This window comes from Protomyctophum bolini (assembly GCF_963924005.1).
Source record: "Protomyctophum bolini genome assembly, chromosome: 21".
NCBI classification, from domain to species: Eukaryota; Metazoa; Chordata; class Actinopteri; order Myctophiformes; family Myctophidae; genus Protomyctophum; species Protomyctophum bolini.
Window position 1 is genome coordinate 4,911,117 of NC_137882.1, and position 21,721 is coordinate 4,932,837.

Below are 21,721 nucleotides of genomic sequence, written 5' to 3' on the forward strand. Positions count from 1 at the left end.
CACCGATACGACATGACCCGATATGCCAAATGAGGCCATATTGGTGGCCTTATATATCGGTCGACGGTCGGTCACACAAATTGTGCATTGTGCAGAGCTGTGTTATGTGGTCAGATGGGTGGGCCCGATAATAATAACGCTTTCAAGATTTACCAGTGGGCCTTGACCTAGAGACGGTTGAAAAGCCTACAGTATTTGTGGGGATGCACACACCGCAGATTAGACACACCAACGGACCGACATGTGGAAACAGCGGTCGGACACACGCTGCTCCCGTGTTTGCGGTTAGGGTTAGTGCCGATTCATACTCTATTTTACCGCTGTTTCGGCGCTGTAGTGCCGTAATGATTTCGGCTCGTCAGAAATTTCAGTAGCACCGAAGAGCCGCCTTTAGGACGGTAACCCCCCCCCCCCCCCGAACCTCAAATGACGTCAAATTGTAGGCCCGAACCGACTTTTATTCGGCTCTAAAATAGGAGTATGAGTCGGCCCTTAGGTTATAGTTTAGAGGTAGGTTATCGGTCTAATGACAGTCGGACCAATAGTATGTCTACACACTAAAGCCTGTACCCGTCTGTGTCTCTGCTGTGTGTATGCAGGTGCTGGGAGAAGAATGAAAAGCTCATACCGAAGAGAGTCATCAACTGGCCAATCATGACCTCTGTTATTGTAAGTCTTCTAGAACAACTGGCCAATCATGACCTCTGTTATTGTGAGTCTTATAGAACAGGACTTTCAGCCCGAGACCCAAAAGAGACATTTGGTGTACATCAGCGGTTCCCAAAGTGGAGTCCGGGGACCCCCAGCGGTACTTGAGGGAGATCCAGGGGGTCCCCAGCTAAATGATAGTTATAGGAACCAAATGGCCCATTATGGGTCTGTAACTATGAGAGTGTACAAACGGAACCAAATGGACCGTTATGGGTCTGTAACTCTGAGAGTGTACAAACGGAACCAAATGGACCCTTATGGGTCTGTAACTCTGAGAGTGTACAAACGGAACCAAATGGACCCTTATGGGTCTGTAACTATGAGAGTGTACAAACGGAACCAAATGGACCATTATGGGTCTGTAACTCTGAGAGTGTACAAACGGAACCAAATGGACCATTATGGGTCTGTAACTCTGAGAGTGTACAAACGGAACCAAATGGACTGTTGCTGTTGCGATGATTTCTTTTATTGACCTCCAAAAACATAGATGTTTTGTATGATCAGCTCAATTCCATGTTGGATCGTGTCTAGCCCGTTGACCCGTGGCTGACGTCGCCGAAGCGGAGCGTTGCCTGGTGATGATGACGCCAACAAGAGCCTGTAGAGATCATTATCAAACCCTTGTATAAACCCTCATCTCGTCCAATCTCGCCCTAGCCTAGGCGATCTGTGATCATTAATTTATCTCGCCCAATCTCGCCCTAGGCAGTGAAACTGTTGAATAAAAAATGCAAGTACTTTTTCTACCTGCGTGCGTTTGCGTGTGTGAGTGGATAACAAATAAATTGAAGCATGTGCATTAATTTGCGTGTGTGTGTGTGTGTGTGTGTGTGTGCCTGCGTGTGTGTGTGTGTGTGTGTGTGTGTGTGTGTGTGTGTGTGTGTGCCTGCGTGTGTGTGTGTGTGTGTGTGTGTGTGTGTGTGTGTGTGCGTGCATGCCCGCGTGTTTCTTGTCTTTGGTATCAGATCAACTTCCTCCTGTTCATCAGCATCATCCGCATCCTGGTGCAGAAACTACGCTGCTCGGACGTCGGGGGTAACGACCAATCGCAGTACAGGTACATTCCTATAATGACCAATCACAGCACAGGTACATTCCTATGTTGGACAAATAATATTAATATAAATATATATAATATATATATATATAATATATAATATAAAATTTCTCACAGCTGTGGTCTTAAGCCCATTCCATGCCACCACTGACTTCAGCGTTTGGATTTTATTTTATTTTTTTATATTTTTTATAGAGAGTACAGACAGTAGACTGACAGGAAATGGGGGGAGTGACATGCAGTGAAGGCCGTCGGGATCGGGAGTCGAACCCGCAGTTCACACTGCCAGACTCGGGCTACCGTACCTGGCCGAGGTGCCTGGACCGCTGAGCCACGGCCCAGGCCTCAAATACAGATTCCTGATCCACGGGGACCCTATACCGCCAATATCCTGGGGCGAACCTTTTGTGAAAATCAACATTGTAACATTCCCGTACCATACCATATGGGAACCTTTGTCACTGGATGAAGTTCTGGCGTACCGATCATAGCGGTGCACGCGATGGGGGAAGAAGCCGATCGGACCACTTTTCTTGGCCGAGTGGACGGGGAAAAAAAACTCACTCGTTGGATTGATTCACTCGTTTACCTAAATCTGTTTTAAGTCATTTAAAAAAATAGCTTCTCAGGTCCTATATGTATATGCAACAAATTATTTGATTAATTATTTACAATGCCTCTAGTTAATTAGATAAAAATAATTATAATGGCAGTCCCAGACCTACCACTTTCAATCATGTTTCAATCAAATTCTTGATTAATTGAAGTAAATACGAGACCACAGATGACAACAGCAACTCTCACATATTGAACATTATTACTGGATTAAGAGCGTCTGCTAAATGCCTAAATTGTAAATTGTAAACTGTTAACAAAATGATTTGCTTTTGTTCCTTTCCATAATCTTCCTATCGCACCATTCAATAAGCTGACTGACCTGCTTTCTATAATTACTTTAATCATCATCATTGTTCCATCATCACAGCCTCTGGCCGCCTGTGTGTCTTTGTGTCGGTCTGCAGCTAACCTCGCAAACCCGAGACCCCGTTATGTTTAACAATGAATTCACACAATCAAATAGTTTCCCACTGGATTTCTTGGATCATGATTCAACTTGTAGGCCGACTCCATGTTCTACCATTCTGCATTGCAGTTAAGCTCCATTGTGCTTGGATCCAGATACGTGTTGGCCTGTCATCGGTCATGTAAATAAATATACTAGAACACATAGTTAGATACCGGTAGGTTCACCAGGAATATATACCTTTGGATATCTGCGTAGACTGGAACACCACCACGTTTATTTCTGTCTTTTCACAATATAATGTAAGGTTTCTGATACCGTGAAAATGTGAACATTATGTCGATGCTCTATTACTAGTCGTTTATAATAACTAAATACATTTAGATGTACAGTAGCATTATTAGCCCTTTTGTTGGACATTTTGACATAGAAACCATGTGAAATGAATGATACCGCCTCCCTTAATTTCAGCGCCACCTGGTGGTCAGCAGTTTTGGCTTTCTTTGCCAATTAGCCCATTATAAATAAAAGAAAGAAAATGTAATTCTATTATTTTTTTATTTTTTTTTATTTTTTTAAACAACTCGTCTTATCGTCCATGGCAATCAGTGCATAATTAGATTCAACTCATCTTGTCGTCCATGGCACTTAAACTGTTTTAATAACATTTCTAGTGTTAGATTATGGCATGCATAAAATGATGTGGCAACGTTTGAACTGTCCAAAATTAAAATGAGGAATAGGAATAGGAAATCGTACTGAAAGTTACAGTTATCCAGAGTACATGATACACACAGTCAGTTACAGTTATCCAGAGTACATGATACACACAGTCAGTTACAGTTATCCAGAGTACATGATACACACAGTCAGTTACAGTTATCCAGAGTACATGATACACACAGTCAGTTACAGTTATCCAGAGTACATGATACACACAGTCAGTTACAGTTATCCAGAGTACATGATACACACAGTCAGTTACTGTTATCCAGAGTACATGATACACACAGTCAGTTACAGTTATCCAGAGTACATGATACACACAGTCAGTTACAGTTATCCAGAGTACATGATACACACAGTCAGTTACAGTTATCCAGAGTACATGATACACACAGTCAGTTACTGTTATCCAGAGTACATGATACACACAGTCAGTTACTGTTATCCAGAGTACATGATACACACAGTCAGTTACTGTTATCCAGAGTACATGATACACACAGTCAGTTACAGTTATCCAGAGTACATGATACACACAGTCAGTTACAGTTATCCAGAGTACATGATACACACAGTCAGTTACTGTTATCCAGAGTACATGATACACACAGTCAGTTACAGTTATCCAGAGTACATGATACACACAGTCAGTTACTGTTATCCAGAGTACATGATACACACAGTCAGTTACAGTTATCCAGAGTACATGATACACACAGTCAGTTACTGTTATCCAGAGTACATGATACACACAGTCAGTTACAGTTATCCAGAGTACATGATACACACAGTCAGTTACAGTTATCCAGAGTACATGATACACACAGTCAGTTACAGTTATCCAGAGTACATGATACACACAGTCAGTTACAGTTATCCAGAGTACATGATACACACAGTCAGTTACAGTTATCCAGAGTACATGATACACACAGTCAGTTACAGTTATCCAGAGTACATGATACACACAGTCAGTTACAGTTATCCAGAGTACATGATACACACAGTCAGTTACTGTTATCCAGAGTACATGATACACACAGTCAGTTACAGTTATCCAGAGTACATGATACACACAGTCAGTTACTGTTATCCAGAGTACATGATACACACAGTCAGTTACTGTTATCCAGAGTACATGATACACACAGTCAGTTACAGTTATCCAGAGTACATGATACACACAGTCAGTTACAGTTATCCAGAGTACATGATACACACAGTCAGTTACTGTTATCCAGAGTACATGATACACACAGTCAGTTACAGTTATCCAGAGTACATGATACACACAGTCAGTTACTGTTATCCAGAGTACATGATACACACAGTCAGTTACAGTTATCCAGAGTACATGATACACACAGTCAGTTACTGTTATCCAGAGTACATGATACACACAGTCAGTTACAGTTATCCAGAGTACATGATACACACAGTCAGTTACAGTTATCCAGAGTACATGATACACACAGTCAGTTACAGTTATCCAGAGTACATGATACACACAGTCAGTTACAGTTATCCAGAGTACATGATACACACAGTCAGTTACTGTTATCCAGAGTACATGATACACACAGTCAGTTACAGTTATCCAGAGTACATGATACACACAGTCAGTTACAGTTATCCAGAGTACATGATACACACAGTCAGTTACTGTTATCCAGAGTACATGATACACAGTCAGTTACAGTTATCCAGAGTACATGATACACACAGTCAGTTACTGTTATCCAGAGTACATGATACACACAGTCAGTTACAGTTATCCAGAGTACATGATACACACAGTCAGTTACAGTTATCCAGAGTACATGATACACACAGTCAGTTACAGTTATCCAGAGTACATGATACACACAGTCAGTTACAGTTATCCAGAGTACATGATACACACAGTCAGTTACAGTTATCCAGAGTACATGATACACACAGTCAGTTACAGTTATCCAGAGTACATGATACACACAGTCAGTTACAGTTATCCAGAGTACATGATACACACAGTCAGTTACAGTTATCCAGAGTACATGATACACACAGTCAGTTACAGTTATCCAGAGTACATGATACACACAGTCAGTTACAGTTATCCAGAGTACATGATACACACAGTCAGTTACAGTTATCCAGAGTACATGATACACACAGTCAGTTACTGTTATCCAGAGTACATGATACACACAGTCAGTTACAGTTATCCAGAGTACATGATACACACAGTCAGTTACTGTTATCCAGAGTACATGATACACACAGTCAGTTACAGTTATCCAGAGTACATGATACACACAGTCAGTTACTGTTATCCAGAGTACATGATACACACAGTCAGTTACAGTTATCCAGAGTACATGATACACACAGTCAGTTACAGTTATCCAGAGTACATGATACACACAGTCAGTTACAGTTATCCAGAGTACATGATACACACAGTCAGTTACAGTTATCCAGAGTACATGATACACACAGTCAGTTACAGTTATCCAGAGTACATGATACACACAGTCAGTTACAGTTATCCAGAGTACATGATACACACAGTCAGTTACAGTTATCCAGAGTACATGATACACACAGTCAGTTACAGTTATCCAGAGTACATGATACACACAGTCAGTTACAGTTATCCAGAGTACATGATACACACAGTCAGTTACAGTTATCCAGAGTACATGATACACACAGTCAGTTACAGTTATCCAGAGTACATGATACACACAGTCAGTTACAGTTATCCAGAGTACATGATACACACAGTCAGTTACAGTTATCCAGAGTACATGATACACACAGTCAGTTACTGTTATCCAGAGTACATGATACACACAGTCAGTTACAGTTATCCAGAGTACATGATACACACAGTCAGTTACTGTTATCCAGAGTACATGATACACACAGTCAGTTACTGTTATCCAGAGTACATGATACACACAGTCAGTTACAGTTATCCAGAGTACATGATACACACAGTCAGTTACTGTTATCCAGAGTACATGATACACACAGTCAGTTACAGTTATCCAGAGTACATGATACACACAGTCAGTTACTGTTATCCAGAGTACATGATACACACAGTCAGTTACAGTTATCCAGAGTACATGATACACACAGTCAGTTACTGTTATCCAGAGTACATGATACACACAGTCAGTTACTGTTATCCAGAGTACATGATACACACAGTCAGTTACTGTTATCCAGAGTACATGATACACACAGTCAGTTACAGTTATCCAGAGTACATGATACACACAGTCAGTTACTGTTATCCAGAGTACATGATACACACAGTCAGTTACAGTTATCCAGAGTACATGATACACACAGTCAGTTACTGTTATCCAGAGTACATGATACACACAGTCAGTTACAGTTATCCAGAGTACATGATACACACAGTCAGTTACAGTTATCCAGAGTACATGATACACACAGTCAGTTACAGTTATCCAGAGTACATGATACACACAGTCAGTTACTGTTATCCAGAGTACATGATACACACAGTCAGTTACAGTTATCCAGAGTACATGATACACACAGTCAGTTACAGTTATCCAGAGTACATGATACACACAGTCAGTTACTGTTATCCAGAGTACATGATACACACAGTCAGTTACAGTTATCCAGAGTACATGATACACACAGTCAGTTACTGTTATCCAGAGTACATGATACACACAGTCAGTTACAGTTATCCAGAGTACATGATACACACAGTCAGTTACAGTTATCCAGAGTACATGATACACACAGTCAGTTACAGTTATCCAGAGTACATGATACACACAGTCAGTTACAGTTATCCAGAGTACATGATACACACAGTCAGTTACTGTTATCCAGAGTACATGATACACACAGTCAGTTACAGTTATCCAGAGTACATGATACACACAGTCAGTTACTGTTATCCAGAGTACATGATACACACAGTCAGTTACAGTTATCCAGAGTACATGATACACACAGTCAGTTACAGTTATCCAGAGTACATGATACACACAGTCAGTTACTGTTATCCAGAGTACATGATACACACAGTCAGTTACAGTTATCCAGAGTACATGATACACACAGTCAGTTACTGTTATCCAGAGTACATGATACACACAGTCAGTTACAGTTATCCAGAGTACATGATACACACAGTCAGTTACAGTTATCCAGAGTACATGATACACACAGTCAGTTACTGTTATCCAGAGTACATGATACACACAGTCAGTTACTGTTATCCAGAGTACATGATACACACAGTCAGTTACAGTTATCCAGAGTACATGATACACACAGTCAGTTACAGTTATCCAGAGTACATGATACACACAGTCAGTTACAGTTATCCAGAGTACATGATACACACAGTCAGTTACAGTTATCCAGAGTACATGATACACACAGTCAGTTACTGTTATCCAGAGTACATGATACACACAGTCAGTTACAGTTATCCAGAGTACATGATACACACAGTCAGTTACAGTTATCCAGAGTACATGATACACACAGTCAGTTACTGTTATCCAGAGTACATGATACACACAGTCAGTTACAGTTATCCAGAGTACATGATACACACAGTCAGTTACAGTTATCCAGAGTACATGATACACACAGTCAGTTACTGTTATCCAGAGTACATGATACACACAGTCAGTTACTGTTATCCAGAGTACATGATACACACAGTCAGTTACAGTTATCCAGAGTACATGATACACACAGTCAGTTACAGTTATCCAGAGTACATGATACACACAGTCAGTTACAGTTATCCAGAGTACATGATACACACAGTCAGTTACTGTTATCCAGAGTACATGATACACACAGTCAGTTACAGTTATCCAGAGTACATGATACACACAGTCAGTTACTGTTATCCAGAGTACATGATACACACAGTAAAGTTACTGTTTCCATTGACCGTTGACTGTTCCGTTGTTCTCTTCTCCTCCCTCCTCTAATCAGACTCCTTTCTCCCCTGCTGACGACCAAGGCCCATGATGAGCTTGTCATGTCTGCAAAAAACTGCAAAACATCCTTTCTCACTTGCCTCCATCATCTTTGGTACTAGCATCTTTTCTCCTTCAGTCCGGCAGCTTCTGTATGTTCCTCGTATTATCTGTGCCTTTGAGTTTGCTTGCGTTCCTTAGCAGCTCTTGTGACCTCTGTCCTCTGTCAGAGCTCCTGGGGTGTACAGTGTGACGTCCCGCTGCGCTACCTTTTGGTCGAGAGCGGGACCGGCAAAAAAAAAATGTCCCAATTATTTTCATTTTCTCTCATCCTCATCCTTTCCTTCGCCTCGTCGCCGAGGTCTTTACGCCGGATGCCGTGGTGGGCCAGCATCGCTGCTGCTCCAAGTTCTTGGAATGCAAGTCCTGCATGTGTCCCTGGAGGTTGTGTCAGGATGTGTATGAGGCACTTGATCCTTGGCACGGTGTAGCAGTGGCTAGCAGAGACATGTCCAGGGAGTGTACGTGTACATCAAGCTGCCTCACGCTACAGAAACAGGAGATGGGCCTCATGGCTCGTCAAGGCTACTTCCTTGAGAGATTCTGAAAGATTTGGAAGACATTGCAGAGTCTTCTTTACGCAGTAATCATTAGCATCATTAGTCACACTTAAGAGCCTAAAGGAGTAGACCGTTTACCCCAAAATGACTTCAAATTCTTGATTCATTGAAGTAAAATACGAGACCACACATGACGACAGCAAAACTCCAAAACAACTCTCACATGTTGAAGAGACTGCCCCTTGACGTTCTACGGTTGATGTCATTGTCGATTTCTAAACATTATATACAAAGAATTAAAGCTCGTCCTTTCCTGGTATCCTATCCTACTGAGGTCCAGTAGTTCTGATGGAACGGAAAAACGATTAAACCCGGGTGTTTTTTTCTTTGCCAGCATGCACAGACTTTGTGGAGGTGTGGCGCATGCATGATTAACATGGAGTTGTGCGCAGTAACACGCGTGCTGTGTGTGCGTGTGGGTGTGTGTGTGTGCGTGTGCGTGTGCGTGTGCGTGTGCGTGTGCGTGTGCATGCGTGTGTTTACTCATTCCAGTCTCTGGCGGCAGCAGAAACGAGGACAAGCGGAGCACATGCGTGTTTGTTTTTGGGACATTGCATATTATTATCATAATGAGCTGAAACAAAGTGCCATGTTTTTATTTCCTAGTCGGTGTGTCATCATGTCATTGTCAACATTAATTTGAATGACACACACAGTGACACACACAGTCAAAAGTTCCAACATATTTTGATTGTCACGAATATAACCTTTTTCCTTTCCTTTTTCTGAAGCTTTTCTTTCACATTGTTTTATATAATAATGATCGTTAGAACTCAGAGCAATAACCCAACTATCTTCCAGACTCTCTCTCTCCCCGTGTCAGAGTTCAGAGTTTTAATGAACGTATGAAAGTATGCGCAGGATGTATAATTTGCATGGTAATGCGAGGGATTCTTTTTTTTAATAGTTTATTTTAAACCAAACATCCTCTCGCTCTCTCTCTCTCTCTCACCTAGTGATCACTTTCCTTTGCATAGCGGCGTTGGCACCACCACGGTGCCAAAGGTTTCCGACCCGTGTACAGTACACAACAGATGCATATGCATAATGTAACAGTTGACACCGATAGGGAGGAAGGGACCGCAAAGTGAGCTTTGTGTATTAACATGAATATTTTGATGTTTGGTGTGCGTGTGCGCGTGCATACGTGCGTGCGTGCGTGTGTGTCTGTGTGTGTGTGTGTGCTCCTCCAGGCGCCTGGCCAAGTCTACTCTGCTGCTGATCCCTCTGTTTGGTGTGAACTACGTGGTGTTTGTGTATCTGGTGGAGACGGCCGACAAAAGCATGGAGCAATATAAGATCCTGTTCGACCTGGGCTTGGGATCATTCCAGGTAAAGATCTGCACCATTTTGATTTTTTATTTAGCATTATAGTTTAGGCCGATACATTATTAGTTATTATTTGACTCCTGCTGCATCCTGACAAGCTTTCTGAAAAAGCTATGTTTCTGTGTCAGTCGTTCTTCTTCGATTTTTCAAAAACAGCAGATCTACAAGCTCATAGCTATGAGCTTGTAGATCTGCTATTTTTCAATAGCTAAAGCATAACAACTAGCTCAGTGGCCTTGTGGTTAGAGTGTCCGCCCTGAGACTGGGAGGTCGGGGTTCGATCCCCGGGCGGGTCATACCAAAGACTCTAAAAATGGTACCCAGTGCCTCCCTGCTTGACGCTCAGCATCAAGTCCCTGCGACATACTAGCGTCATGTCCAGAGGGTGTACTTGTACATCAAGCTGCCTCAGCTGCTACAGAAACAGGAGATAGGCTCCTGCCCCCTATGGGCCTCATGGCTCGGCAAGGCTACTTAAAGCATAACATAATGCTAACACCAAAAAGGGGCTCAGACAGCAATATGTCATGTTCAGAATATGGGACCGAAACATTGCGTCTTGTCAGCTGGTATAGCATAACGTATAGCGTGTGTGTGTGTAGTACTGTGCATCGACGCTGTTCATGTCACAACTTTAAATAAATGCCTAACAATAAGCTGGCCATGTCATTGTTCAGCATATACAAATAAATAACATTTTTTTTATGATGTTTCTATGATATAGGGTCTAGTGGTGGCTATCCTGTACTGCTTCCTCAACACTGAGGTACGTCAACACGTGTATAAACAGCCCCCATACACGTGCACGCACACGTGCGCACACGCGCGCGCACACACACACACACACGCACACGCACACACACACACAGAGAGAGATCATTTAAGCATGACTGCATGCATTTATACTTGGTAATACGACAGTGTTGCGTGGCCAGTCTACAAGCTCACAATGTGTGAGCTTGCATGGCGTGAGCTTGTAGATCCGCTATTTTGGAACGTGACACCGGAGCATAATTATGCATTAAGCATTATTCCGTTGGTCAATGTACAGAATGTACAGTGTGTGTGTGTGTGTGTGTGTGTGTGTGTGTGTGTGTGTCCATAAGGTCCAGGGGGAGCTGAGGCGCACGTGGAGGAGTTTATCGCTGAAGCGCTACGTAGGCAGGGACTACCGGCTGCACGCCATGTCCGTCAGCCGCAACGGCGGAGATAACTTCTCCCACTTCCCCCGTAACTCCTCCAGAACCCAGTCCATCCTCCAGACTGAAACTACAATGTTATAAAACTATACAGAGTGCAATAAGCCACGTACGATTTAACCCATTCTGACCTGAGATCAGATTCATACGAGGTTTCCACTGGACACACACTGGTCTGATTAACCCATTCTGACCTGAGATCAGATTCTAGAAATGTCAGTCGTTCTTCGATTTTTCAAAAATAGCAGACCTACAAGCTCGTAGCGCGCCACTCGGTGGCGCGCTATGAGCTTGTAGATCTGCTATTTTTCACTAGCTAAAGCATAACATAATGCTAACACCAAAAGGGGTTCCCGTTCAGAATGGGATAATACAAGAGAATGACAGCTTGGCACGTGCGACAGTATAACTTTTATGTTTTGTAGAAGAGGCAAACTAATATATTGTTGCATGCATGTTTATTTTACATGTGTACAGTCAGTGAAAACTTTAAACATTATTGTACTGTAAAAAGGTCTCTTTTCCCTTGCTCTTTATCTTTTTTTTAAATATAATAATATTAGTTTACTATACAATTAGAATAATACACGATAATCAACACTAATACTTTAATTTAGAACACAACACACATCAAATCATACAAATACGTGTGAAAATGGCATGAACAATATTAGTTTTGCCTCTTCTACAAAAATAAACGTTACAATAAGTTACTGTCGCAGGTGCCAAGCTGTCATTCTCTGGCACTTGTATTATTTCCCACCGCGGACGGACGGAGTAAACGTCGCGTCTCGGAGGACAGTCTGTGGCGAGACCATGGGGGACAAGACCGGCAGTGTCGGTTTGGCCAATCAGAGGCAGCCGCAGGCGGGCGGGGGCGTTACCATGTCTATGCTCGGGCGTAGAATAGAATAGACTAGCGCAGCACTATAGAGCGTCGCAGTCCCGCCCCCTTTCAGAACGACGAGTGGCCCCAGGAAATGATTCTCCGTTCATTTTCTCCATAGGCTTTTCAAAAAGTATTATTATAAATACTGTTACGCCGCGGACAAAGCCAACTCGGATCATGACAATGAACACAATGTTTTGGTTGGCGAAAGGGCCTTTCTGTGTGGACTTTGCATGTTCTCCCCGTGTCCCCTAGGGTAGGTACCCTCACAAAAACATGCAGTAATCCTGGTCTCTAAACTGCCTCCCCCTGGCCAGCCGGGGCGCCTGATGGAGGGGAAAGGAACTGGTTGGAATAACGTGTTCCTTCCACACGCTACGTCCAACCAGGGAAACTCCCCCCTGTCAGGTGTAAAGGAGCAACTTGGACACTCAGGCATGAAGGAAGCATGAGTTCAAGTCCGTTGCTCTCCCCAGGTTGGCGGAGGGTGTGTAGAGCCCAGGATCACATTAGATAATTGACACAGGGGTGAAAAATGGGTTACAAAATCCTGGGATAAAAAAGTATTATAAAGACGGTTACGCCACGGATAAAGCCAACTCGGATCGTGACCAAATCATGACAATGAACACAATGTTTTGGGGCCGATCAAATAATTTATAAGAAGGACAAACAAAACAAATAGTGTTTTATCCTGCCTTTATTTTCTTTCTTTCTAATTATTTGATCGGCCCCAAAATATTGTGTTCGTTGTCATGATTTGGTCACGATCCGAGTTGGTTTAGTCCGCGGCGTAACCGTCTTTATATAAATACTTTTTGAAAAGCCTATGGAGAAAATGAACGGAGAATCATTTCCTGGGGCCACTCGTCGTTCTGAAAGGGGGCGGGACTGCGACGCTCTATAGCTATAGCGCCTCCCATTGTTTCAACAGTTGATTGGTCCAGAAGAGACAGTGGACCATAACGTATAGTTGCATATTTAAATGGTGTTCCTAAATACCTTAACCCATTCTGACCTGAGATCAGATTCTAACGCACGGAAGAAGGGTGGTTCTTTAATGCATTTTGACCTGAGATCAGATCTAAAAAGAATCGCCACTCGGTGGTCCACACACACACACACACTGTGTTTTTAGGGGGAGGGCGCTTAGTTTGGATATCATCTTCATAGCATTAGCACAATTAACACGTGCAATGTTCGAATCCAGGTTGTATGATTAGCACACATAATTTAACTGAAACAAGTTAAACATCAATTTATCACGGTTGTGGGTGGCAACGATTCCACCCCGGGTTGTAAATGACCGGGTTGTCACACACACACACACACACACACACACACACACCAACAGGTTTAAATCACACTCTAAAATGTATTCATATTGCATACCAAGCGCATAACCCAAAAGTCTGCATAAAAGTTTTCCTGCGGACGTCGGCAGGTATGGACTTGTCTTGCATGCATGATTTTTTGTATTAAATAGAAAGGAGAGGCCCTTCAGCTTGGCCCTAGCTGAAGAAGCCTTCTTCAGGGTAACTATGAATACCCTAGCTGCTAGGGTACCCTGAAGAAGGCGTCTTCATCTACCCTGAAGAAACAGTGGCGTGCACAGACATTTAGAGGGGCAGGTGCTCGAGTGAAAAAGGGCACCTTGCCACCTTGTGCAGCGCGTGGAACCGGCCGGTTGCCTTAATAGTGTGAAATGTATAGATTTTGGGGCCTAAATAATATATTAGAAGCTTTTTTTTAATCAATAATTGATCAATGTCACCATGGTCCACATACTGTACAGTGTAGCTACACTGTACCACAAAATAAATATGTTTTCTTTTATTTCTCCAAAAGGGCACATTTCCAAAAGGGCAGGGGGTGCTCTAGCATGAGCTGAGCATGATGCATGAATATCAACATCCTAATACAGGTGGGTCTAATTAAAGCAATTCCTCCTGTCAAAATATGACTGGGAGGAGGAGTAGGACTGACGGCCAAGCTACACCAGGCAATTTTGCGCGCGCCGCACGTGCGTATGCGTTTACTGTGCGCGTTTACTGCCTGGTGTAGCTTGGCCCTATATGTCCTAATTAGTGTCATATCAGTGCACGCCACTGTGAAGAAGGCTTCGGGACTATACTAGCACTGCAACCTCTCCTTTTCTATTTTAAAGTCTGGTCAGCACCGCTCCCTACTCTTCAATTCCGCGTGTGTGTGCATATATATATCAACTTATCACGGTTGTGGGTATATATATATATATCACACACACACGCACACACACTGTAAATATATATAATAATTGTATTATACTGTATATTCACTGAATGCAAATGTTTATCCGAGGAGACTTAATGTGACCAGTGACTGTGCTGCGTTGTGTCACCAGTGTGTCATGTGACCAGTGACTGTGCTCCGTTGTGTGACCAGTGTGTCATGTGACCAGTGACTTTGCTGCGTTGTGTGACCAGTGTGTCATGTGACCAGTGACTATGCTCCGTTGTGCTCGCCTGCGCATCCTCAATGATACGGGGCGAGATAAGATTATTAAGATTTTTTCCTATTTTCTTTTTTTTTGCCCGTTCGCCTTTCGGCTGCAGTATGCTACGCTCTGGGCAATTATTAGCTTGCCGTTGACTCACATGTTAGCGCGGCGGAAAGAATGACTCGTATCTCCTAATCCAGGGCGCTCTCCCGTGGTTATGAATGGATCGATATGCTGGCGCTTCATTTCTGCTCCTTATCCGTCTCTCCCGCAAAATATGAACGCTTTTTGGATCATATATCGTATAAATTAAAATGATCGCAATGTAAGCTAGCAATGTAAAGTCAACTTTTTTTACTAGATTGTTTCCGAGTCATGGCTTTCAGAGTAAAAGCGCTCAGACAACTCCGGCACCCCAGAGCTCCTATTTTGAAGCACTTCCGGCACTGATTGTGAAATGGGCTGGGAATGTTTTGCCTTTTAGAATAGAATTGTACCCTTATTGTGTGACGTGTTGTGTTTTGTATAAAATGTGTATAGTGAACAATGTGCCGGTGGTTCCACTCTTTCATTCTCTGTTCTCCACACACTTTTATAGAGCGTCGCAGTCCCGCCCCCTACCAGGGCCCCTTTGTCGCGCCTTCTTGATAGCGCGACAAAATCTCGTGCCTTCTCGATAGCGCGTCAAAAACTCGCGCCTTCTCGATAGCGCGACAAAAACTTGCGCTTTCTCGATAGCGCGAGAAATTTGTGCGAGACCGATTGTGCGAGAAATTTGTGCGTGATCGATTGTGCGAGAAATTTGTGCGAGATATTTTGATGAAAAAAATTGATGCTGTGGTTTAGGGATTATGCACCCAAGGTATTAGGCCTACACCAGTCTTCTGATGCTATATCCTAGACTGCATCGCCATCTTCTGACTAGAATAAGTAGTTCCTTTTAAAGGACAACTTTCGTTTTTTTTTCTAATGTTTGTTATTAGAGAAAGTAAAAGATGAGTGTTGTTTTTTTTACAACATTTTATAGCGATTTATTATTTTATCGTTTACTATAGTCCTACTAGACCCCAAGAAATCATATCTGGCCACAAAAGATCACAGAATTTATTGAATATGAAGGTAGCCTACTGGGGGGGGGGGAACCACACTGTGTGTCATAGGCTCAATATGTCAGTTTGACACATTCAGTAAAAAAAAGTTTGTTTTAAAAACACCATTGACAATGAAGGGAAAATTGACGTCATCTTGTCCCTAACACAAACATTACTTGCCATTAACAATAAAGAGAATTTAGTTTGTGTTGGCATCGTTTGTTTTACATCACCATTACATCATCACCTAATCAACATGAGTTAGACTTTAATATATTAGCGCCCCTCACTTCACACGGGTGTGATTTTTAAATACCTAACCACCTTAACCTTTTTCATCATTCTAATTAGGCTGGGTGGGTTGTTTGTAACATACTTTTCCGTGGTCTGACAACATTTGAATACACAATATAGGGCCTACTGCTTGTACACTTACTTCCTGTTTTTAGGCCACAGCTCATGGCTACCAAAATATTGATAGTAGTAGCATGTTGTAGGTTGCAGGCTTTTTGGCTGGTTTCTAAAGTGTACAGTTGCTTATTTAAAGTTTGGACTGAGCTCCATAGACCATCTGTCTGAAATGCTGCAGCATTCATCCAGAACCTAACCTCACATTGTCCAGACTTTGCGCAGGCAGTACCAAAGAGTCTGAGAACAACCTGGATTGAAGGCATGATTTGGACACTGTGTGCAGATCATCATTTGAGCACCAGGCAAGAAAGCAAACACAAAAGGTAGGCTACAATCATTACTTTGGGCAACCATACTAATAATAATAATAATGTATTTGTATTATTATTTTATTATTACAATTATTATTATTGTTATTATTATTAAATCACTAACATATCAGCCTGTCCGATGTTTTGATGTGAATGCAAATCCAAGGTCATAAAGTGACCAAGTAAGATTACATAACATTGCCTTATTGATGCTATTCATTACTTTACATAGAAGATTGGCTCTGTTCCATCCTTCATGTTGACCAGCAGGGGGCGGTCAATGGCTATATAATAATAATATGCAAACTAGCTTCAGTAGAAAATACATTTGGTTCAGCAGTTCTTAGTTCATTAATTAACCCATTCTGAACGGGAACCCATTTTGGTGTTAGCATTATGTTATGCTTTAGCTATTGAAAAATAGCAGATCTACAAGCTCGTAGCGCGCCACTACGAGCTTGTAGGTCTGCTATTTTTGAAAAGTCGAAGAACGACTGACATTTTTAGAATCTGATTTCAGGTCAGAATGGGTTTAATCAGACCAGTGTTTGTCCAGTGGAAACCTCGTATGAATCTGATCTCAGGTCAGAATGGGTTAAGAAACTGTGCTCAGGTGGTGCAGTGTGGGATGGGATGGGGTTAGCTTATTAACATATTACAAGTTTATTAAAGGACAAATTTAGTTTTTTTCAACCAAGGTTCATGTTTTAGGTTGTTATTAGAGAGGGTAAAAGATGAGTGTTATCTTTTTTTTCTTCCATTTGCTGCTTTCTTTCGAGCAGGGTGGTGAGGAGGATTTTTGTCACTGCCAGTACTGTTCATGTTTTCTTGGGTAATTTTCTGGTTGTTTGTGTGTGTGTGTGTGTGTGTGTGTGTGTGTGTGTGTGTGTGTGCGCGCAGCCGCGCATGCTTGTGTGTGTGTGTGTGTGTGTGCGCGCGCGCTGTGTGCATGTTTTCCAATGTAGTCCTTATGCCAATTAATTCCTATTTGTGTGTGTTGTATCCTACTGGCCAGTATACGTATACTTAACCAGAAAAATCACCCAAGAAAACATCAACTGTACTTACTGTGTTAGTTTTGAGGAGTACGCATGTGTCTGTACTCTGTACACACAACATGTGTCTGTACTCTGTACACACAACATGTGTCTGTACTCTGTACACACAACATGTGTCTGTACTCTGTACACACAACATGTGTCTGTACTCTGTACACACAACATGTGTCTGTACTCTGTACACACAACATGCAACATGCATTATATTTCACAGTAAAGTGAGGATGCATGTGTCTGTACTCTGTACACGCAACATGCAACATGCATTATATTTCACAGTAAAGTGAGGATGCATGTGTCTGTACTCTGTACACGCAACATGCAACATGCATTATATTTCACAGTAAAGTGAGGATGCATGTCTTTGTGTTACCAATTTTGAATGGTCCTATATTTATATTAGTTATTATCTTTGGTAGCCTAGGGCCTTAGGGAAGTTGGGAACATGCACACATCTGTTGTGAGGGGCTTACAGTTACAAGAAAGGAAGGCCAAGCAGTTAGCAGCTACTGTATAGGTACTGCTCAGTATCAGCTAAAAAGCCTCTCAATTTGGAGGAGGCATTGTTTCCTTTAGCCATGATTTATTCTGCGTCTGACAAGTATGTCAACTATAATTTGCAATGTAACAATGTTCTGCCGTCTAGGCACTTTGTAACTGGCTGTTTTCACAATTGTATGACAGCACTGGCAAGTGTTTATGTTCTTTGTACAAGGCATACTTGTACTTCTGTTTATGTGGATGTAAATAAATATCTCATGTGCGTGCGTGCGACCGTGCGTGCATGTGCGTGACGTGTGTGTGTGTAGGGGTCAGGTCTGACAAAGGCGATGCATAAGAGGAAACGATTATTGGAAGTTTCCATATAGTAATAATCAGACACCTCGCCTGTGAGTTATCGTCCTACTGGTGACTCGGCATCATTAGCGCGAGGCTGCCGTGAATCAGCACTTCCAGTATATACTGCTGGCTTAAAGTTGATTGCACATGTGTGTCCTTGTCATCGATTCATTTCATTTCAGTTTCATTATAGTGCTGAATCACAAGTTGTCTCGGGACACTTCACATAATAGAGCAGAGATTGGAAGTTGTCCCACCTGCCCTGAAGCACCCTCAGGGTGGGCAGTCGGAGGGAGAGGGGAGAAACGGACAAGTAACAGCAATAACAATAGTAACAACTATAATGGCGACAGTAACAATAATAGAAATGGCAGTTCCTGTAGAAACCCTGTGGGTGAAAACACTCAAAGTTGAAAACCGCTGAAAACATACATATGATGTACAGTAGAAAATGTGTAACAGTAATAGTTAGTGGGATGTTAGTTAGTGTATAGTTAATATGAAGTGGTACCGTCGTGCATAGTGAGAGACCAGGAGGGAAGACTGGCTCCCTGTCTGCTTTAGAGTTGATTTTCAAATTCTATTGTTTGTTTTTAAATCAATGAATCGTCTGGCTCCTCTATATTTGTCTGAACTTATTGAGGTCTATATACTCCTCCAGGGTCACTGCGGTCTGAGGGCCAGCTAAACCTCAGGGTCACAAAGAAGACCTGCTTAAAGTCCAGAGGCGACCGAGCCTTTTCTGTTGTAGCCCCCAAATTATGGAACGCACTCCCCTCCCTCCCACGTCAAATTGGCCCCTTCCATTCGAGACTTTTAAATCTCGCCTAAAGACCCACCTTTATTACCTTGGCTTTTAACCCCGCTTGAGTTTCTTCGATCCTTGTAAATGTTTTGTCTCACTGTGATGCTGTTGCGTCTTGTACTTTTCTGTCATGCGTTTCTCAGTTGTTTTCACTGTTTGTACTTATTGTATTCTTGCTGTAGTTTGTTCTGTGTGGTATAGTGTAACGGACCCCGGGATGGTCAAACTTTTATTGTGAAGGGGTTCCTGCCGTGTTGGGTCTTACAGACCTTTATTTGACTAGTGTCCTGTTCAGACTTCAGGAGCACATCAATGGGCACTGAGTAGGTTGATCAAGTTCACCTTGTTGTGCTGCCCGACGTCCAGCATGGTGCTGCAGATAGCAGGAGTAGACAATAAAAGGGCCTCAGTGGTAGAGGAGCGAGAACGGCATCACTATGGGACCAGTACACAAAGTTTGGTCAAAAGCTGAACAAAAGGACACAAAGCAGTGAAGCACATGCCACTTCAGCACCCAGCTGGAAAGGGGACAAAGTGAATCTCTTTTTTAATGTTTATTTGGTCTGACTGGGTCTTATTCTTGTGGTTCATTGTCTGAGGTTTATTGTGGTGGTTTTCATATGGCATTTTGATATGGTAGTTTTAAGCTATAGTATATTGTATGGGATATATATGTAATTATATGGTTTATTGGAACTTGTTTGTTATACTGATAATGAGATAATGGATGTTTATTGTATCTGATTTATGATGCATTTGTATGCCTTTTTCTCTTGTCAGTTCTACGTTGATTTAATAATGAAACTTCCAAAATCATCAGTTCAGTCTTCAACCTTTCATGGCCAGCTGGGTCCGCTACGTACAGGTAGCTATAGTGTATTTGATTTTATTGAGTTTTGAAACGTGCTATTTAAAATAAATAAAGTGGATTGGATTGGATTGGAAGACATGTTAGTTCTTGCTTCATGTTGATGATGGCGTCATGATCATGGCAGCAGGTGTGCCGTTTATTCAGACAGAAGAGATTCAAGGGGACTCGGTAACATGTTGCAACAACCCAAGTGATAAACACTGACTATACAAGGTTATAGGGAGGATCACGCATTTTTGACTGGTTAACCCATTCTGACCTGAGATCAGATTCATACGAGGTTTCCACTGGGACACACACTGGTCTGATGAACCCATTCTGACCTGAGATCAGATTCATACGAGGTTTCCACTGGACACACACTGGTCTGATTGACCCATTCTGACCTGAGATCAGATTCTACAAATGTCAGTCGTTCTTCGATTTTTCAAAAATAGCAGACCTACAAGCTCGTAGCGCGCCACTCGGTGGCGCGCTATGAGCTTGTAGATCTGCTATTTTTCAATAGCTAAAGCACGACATGATGCTAACACCAAAATGGGTTCCCGTTCAGAATGGGTTAATATTACCCAGGGAGGGTCTTCTAGGAGACACGAACAGTCCCTATAGCTGTGACTGGTCTGGTCGATCATGAGACCAGAGTGATTGTCTGTTGTTTCTTTTGAAGAACTGATGACTGTAATGTTGCTGAATCAGATGAGAGTTAGATCCTCAGTTCATACAGTCAGACGAGACGGGTCCATGAAACCTAAAAGCTCGCAGGATTGCGAGATGTCTGTGATGATTGTGTTTTCCGAATGGCAATTACTCAAAACTATTAACAAAAGTGACTCAAATTGAGTTCAAAAATACATATGAAAATTTGAGATTTGAGATTTGTGGAGGAGAAATGATAAAAAATTGCTTGTCATTTGCTACAGTATTGCTATAGTATTGTAAAAGAAAAAATATATACTACTGGATTTGTGTGAGAGAAATAATAATAATAGATTTTTCTGTCATTTGTCTGGAAAATAAATTTCTGTTAAAAAGAATCGTGAAACATCGTATTGTGAACCTAATACCGTGATTCGAATCGTATCGTGATTCATGTGATTTGAGTGAATCGATACATGCCTAATGGACAGTAATAGCTTTGGCTTTGCATTGATTGGATGAACACCTGGTTCTCTTTCCATTATTCTCTCAATGTTCTGTTTTCACCGTCAACTTTATGAGTCTAAAGTCCTTTGGATTCAATATTTCTCTCAAGTTTAAACGACAATCCAAAGGTGTGTTTCACATGCCTTAAACACTACCAATACAACTGGACCATGAA

The 21,721-nt window shown here is 42.0% G+C and overlaps 1 protein-coding gene across 1 annotated transcript in view; it reads left to right on the top strand.

Annotated features, from left to right (window-relative positions):
- LOC308336039 (vasoactive intestinal polypeptide receptor 2-like) overlaps window positions 1-11,732 on the top strand; it is a gene marked incomplete at both ends in the record, with an annotated part of 51,407 nt that extends 39,675 nt beyond the window's left edge. The window contains 5 exons of the mRNA XM_080793283.1: window positions 600-669; window positions 1,680-1,771; window positions 10,314-10,452; window positions 11,174-11,215; window positions 11,556-11,732. Coding sequence (XP_080649409.1) covers window positions 600-669; window positions 1,680-1,771; window positions 10,314-10,452; window positions 11,174-11,215; window positions 11,556-11,732 — 520 coding nt within the window. The remainder of the gene's footprint in view (window positions 1-599; window positions 670-1,679; window positions 1,772-10,313; window positions 10,453-11,173; window positions 11,216-11,555) is intronic.
- Between the last annotated feature and the right edge of the window lie 9,989 nt (window positions 11,733-21,721).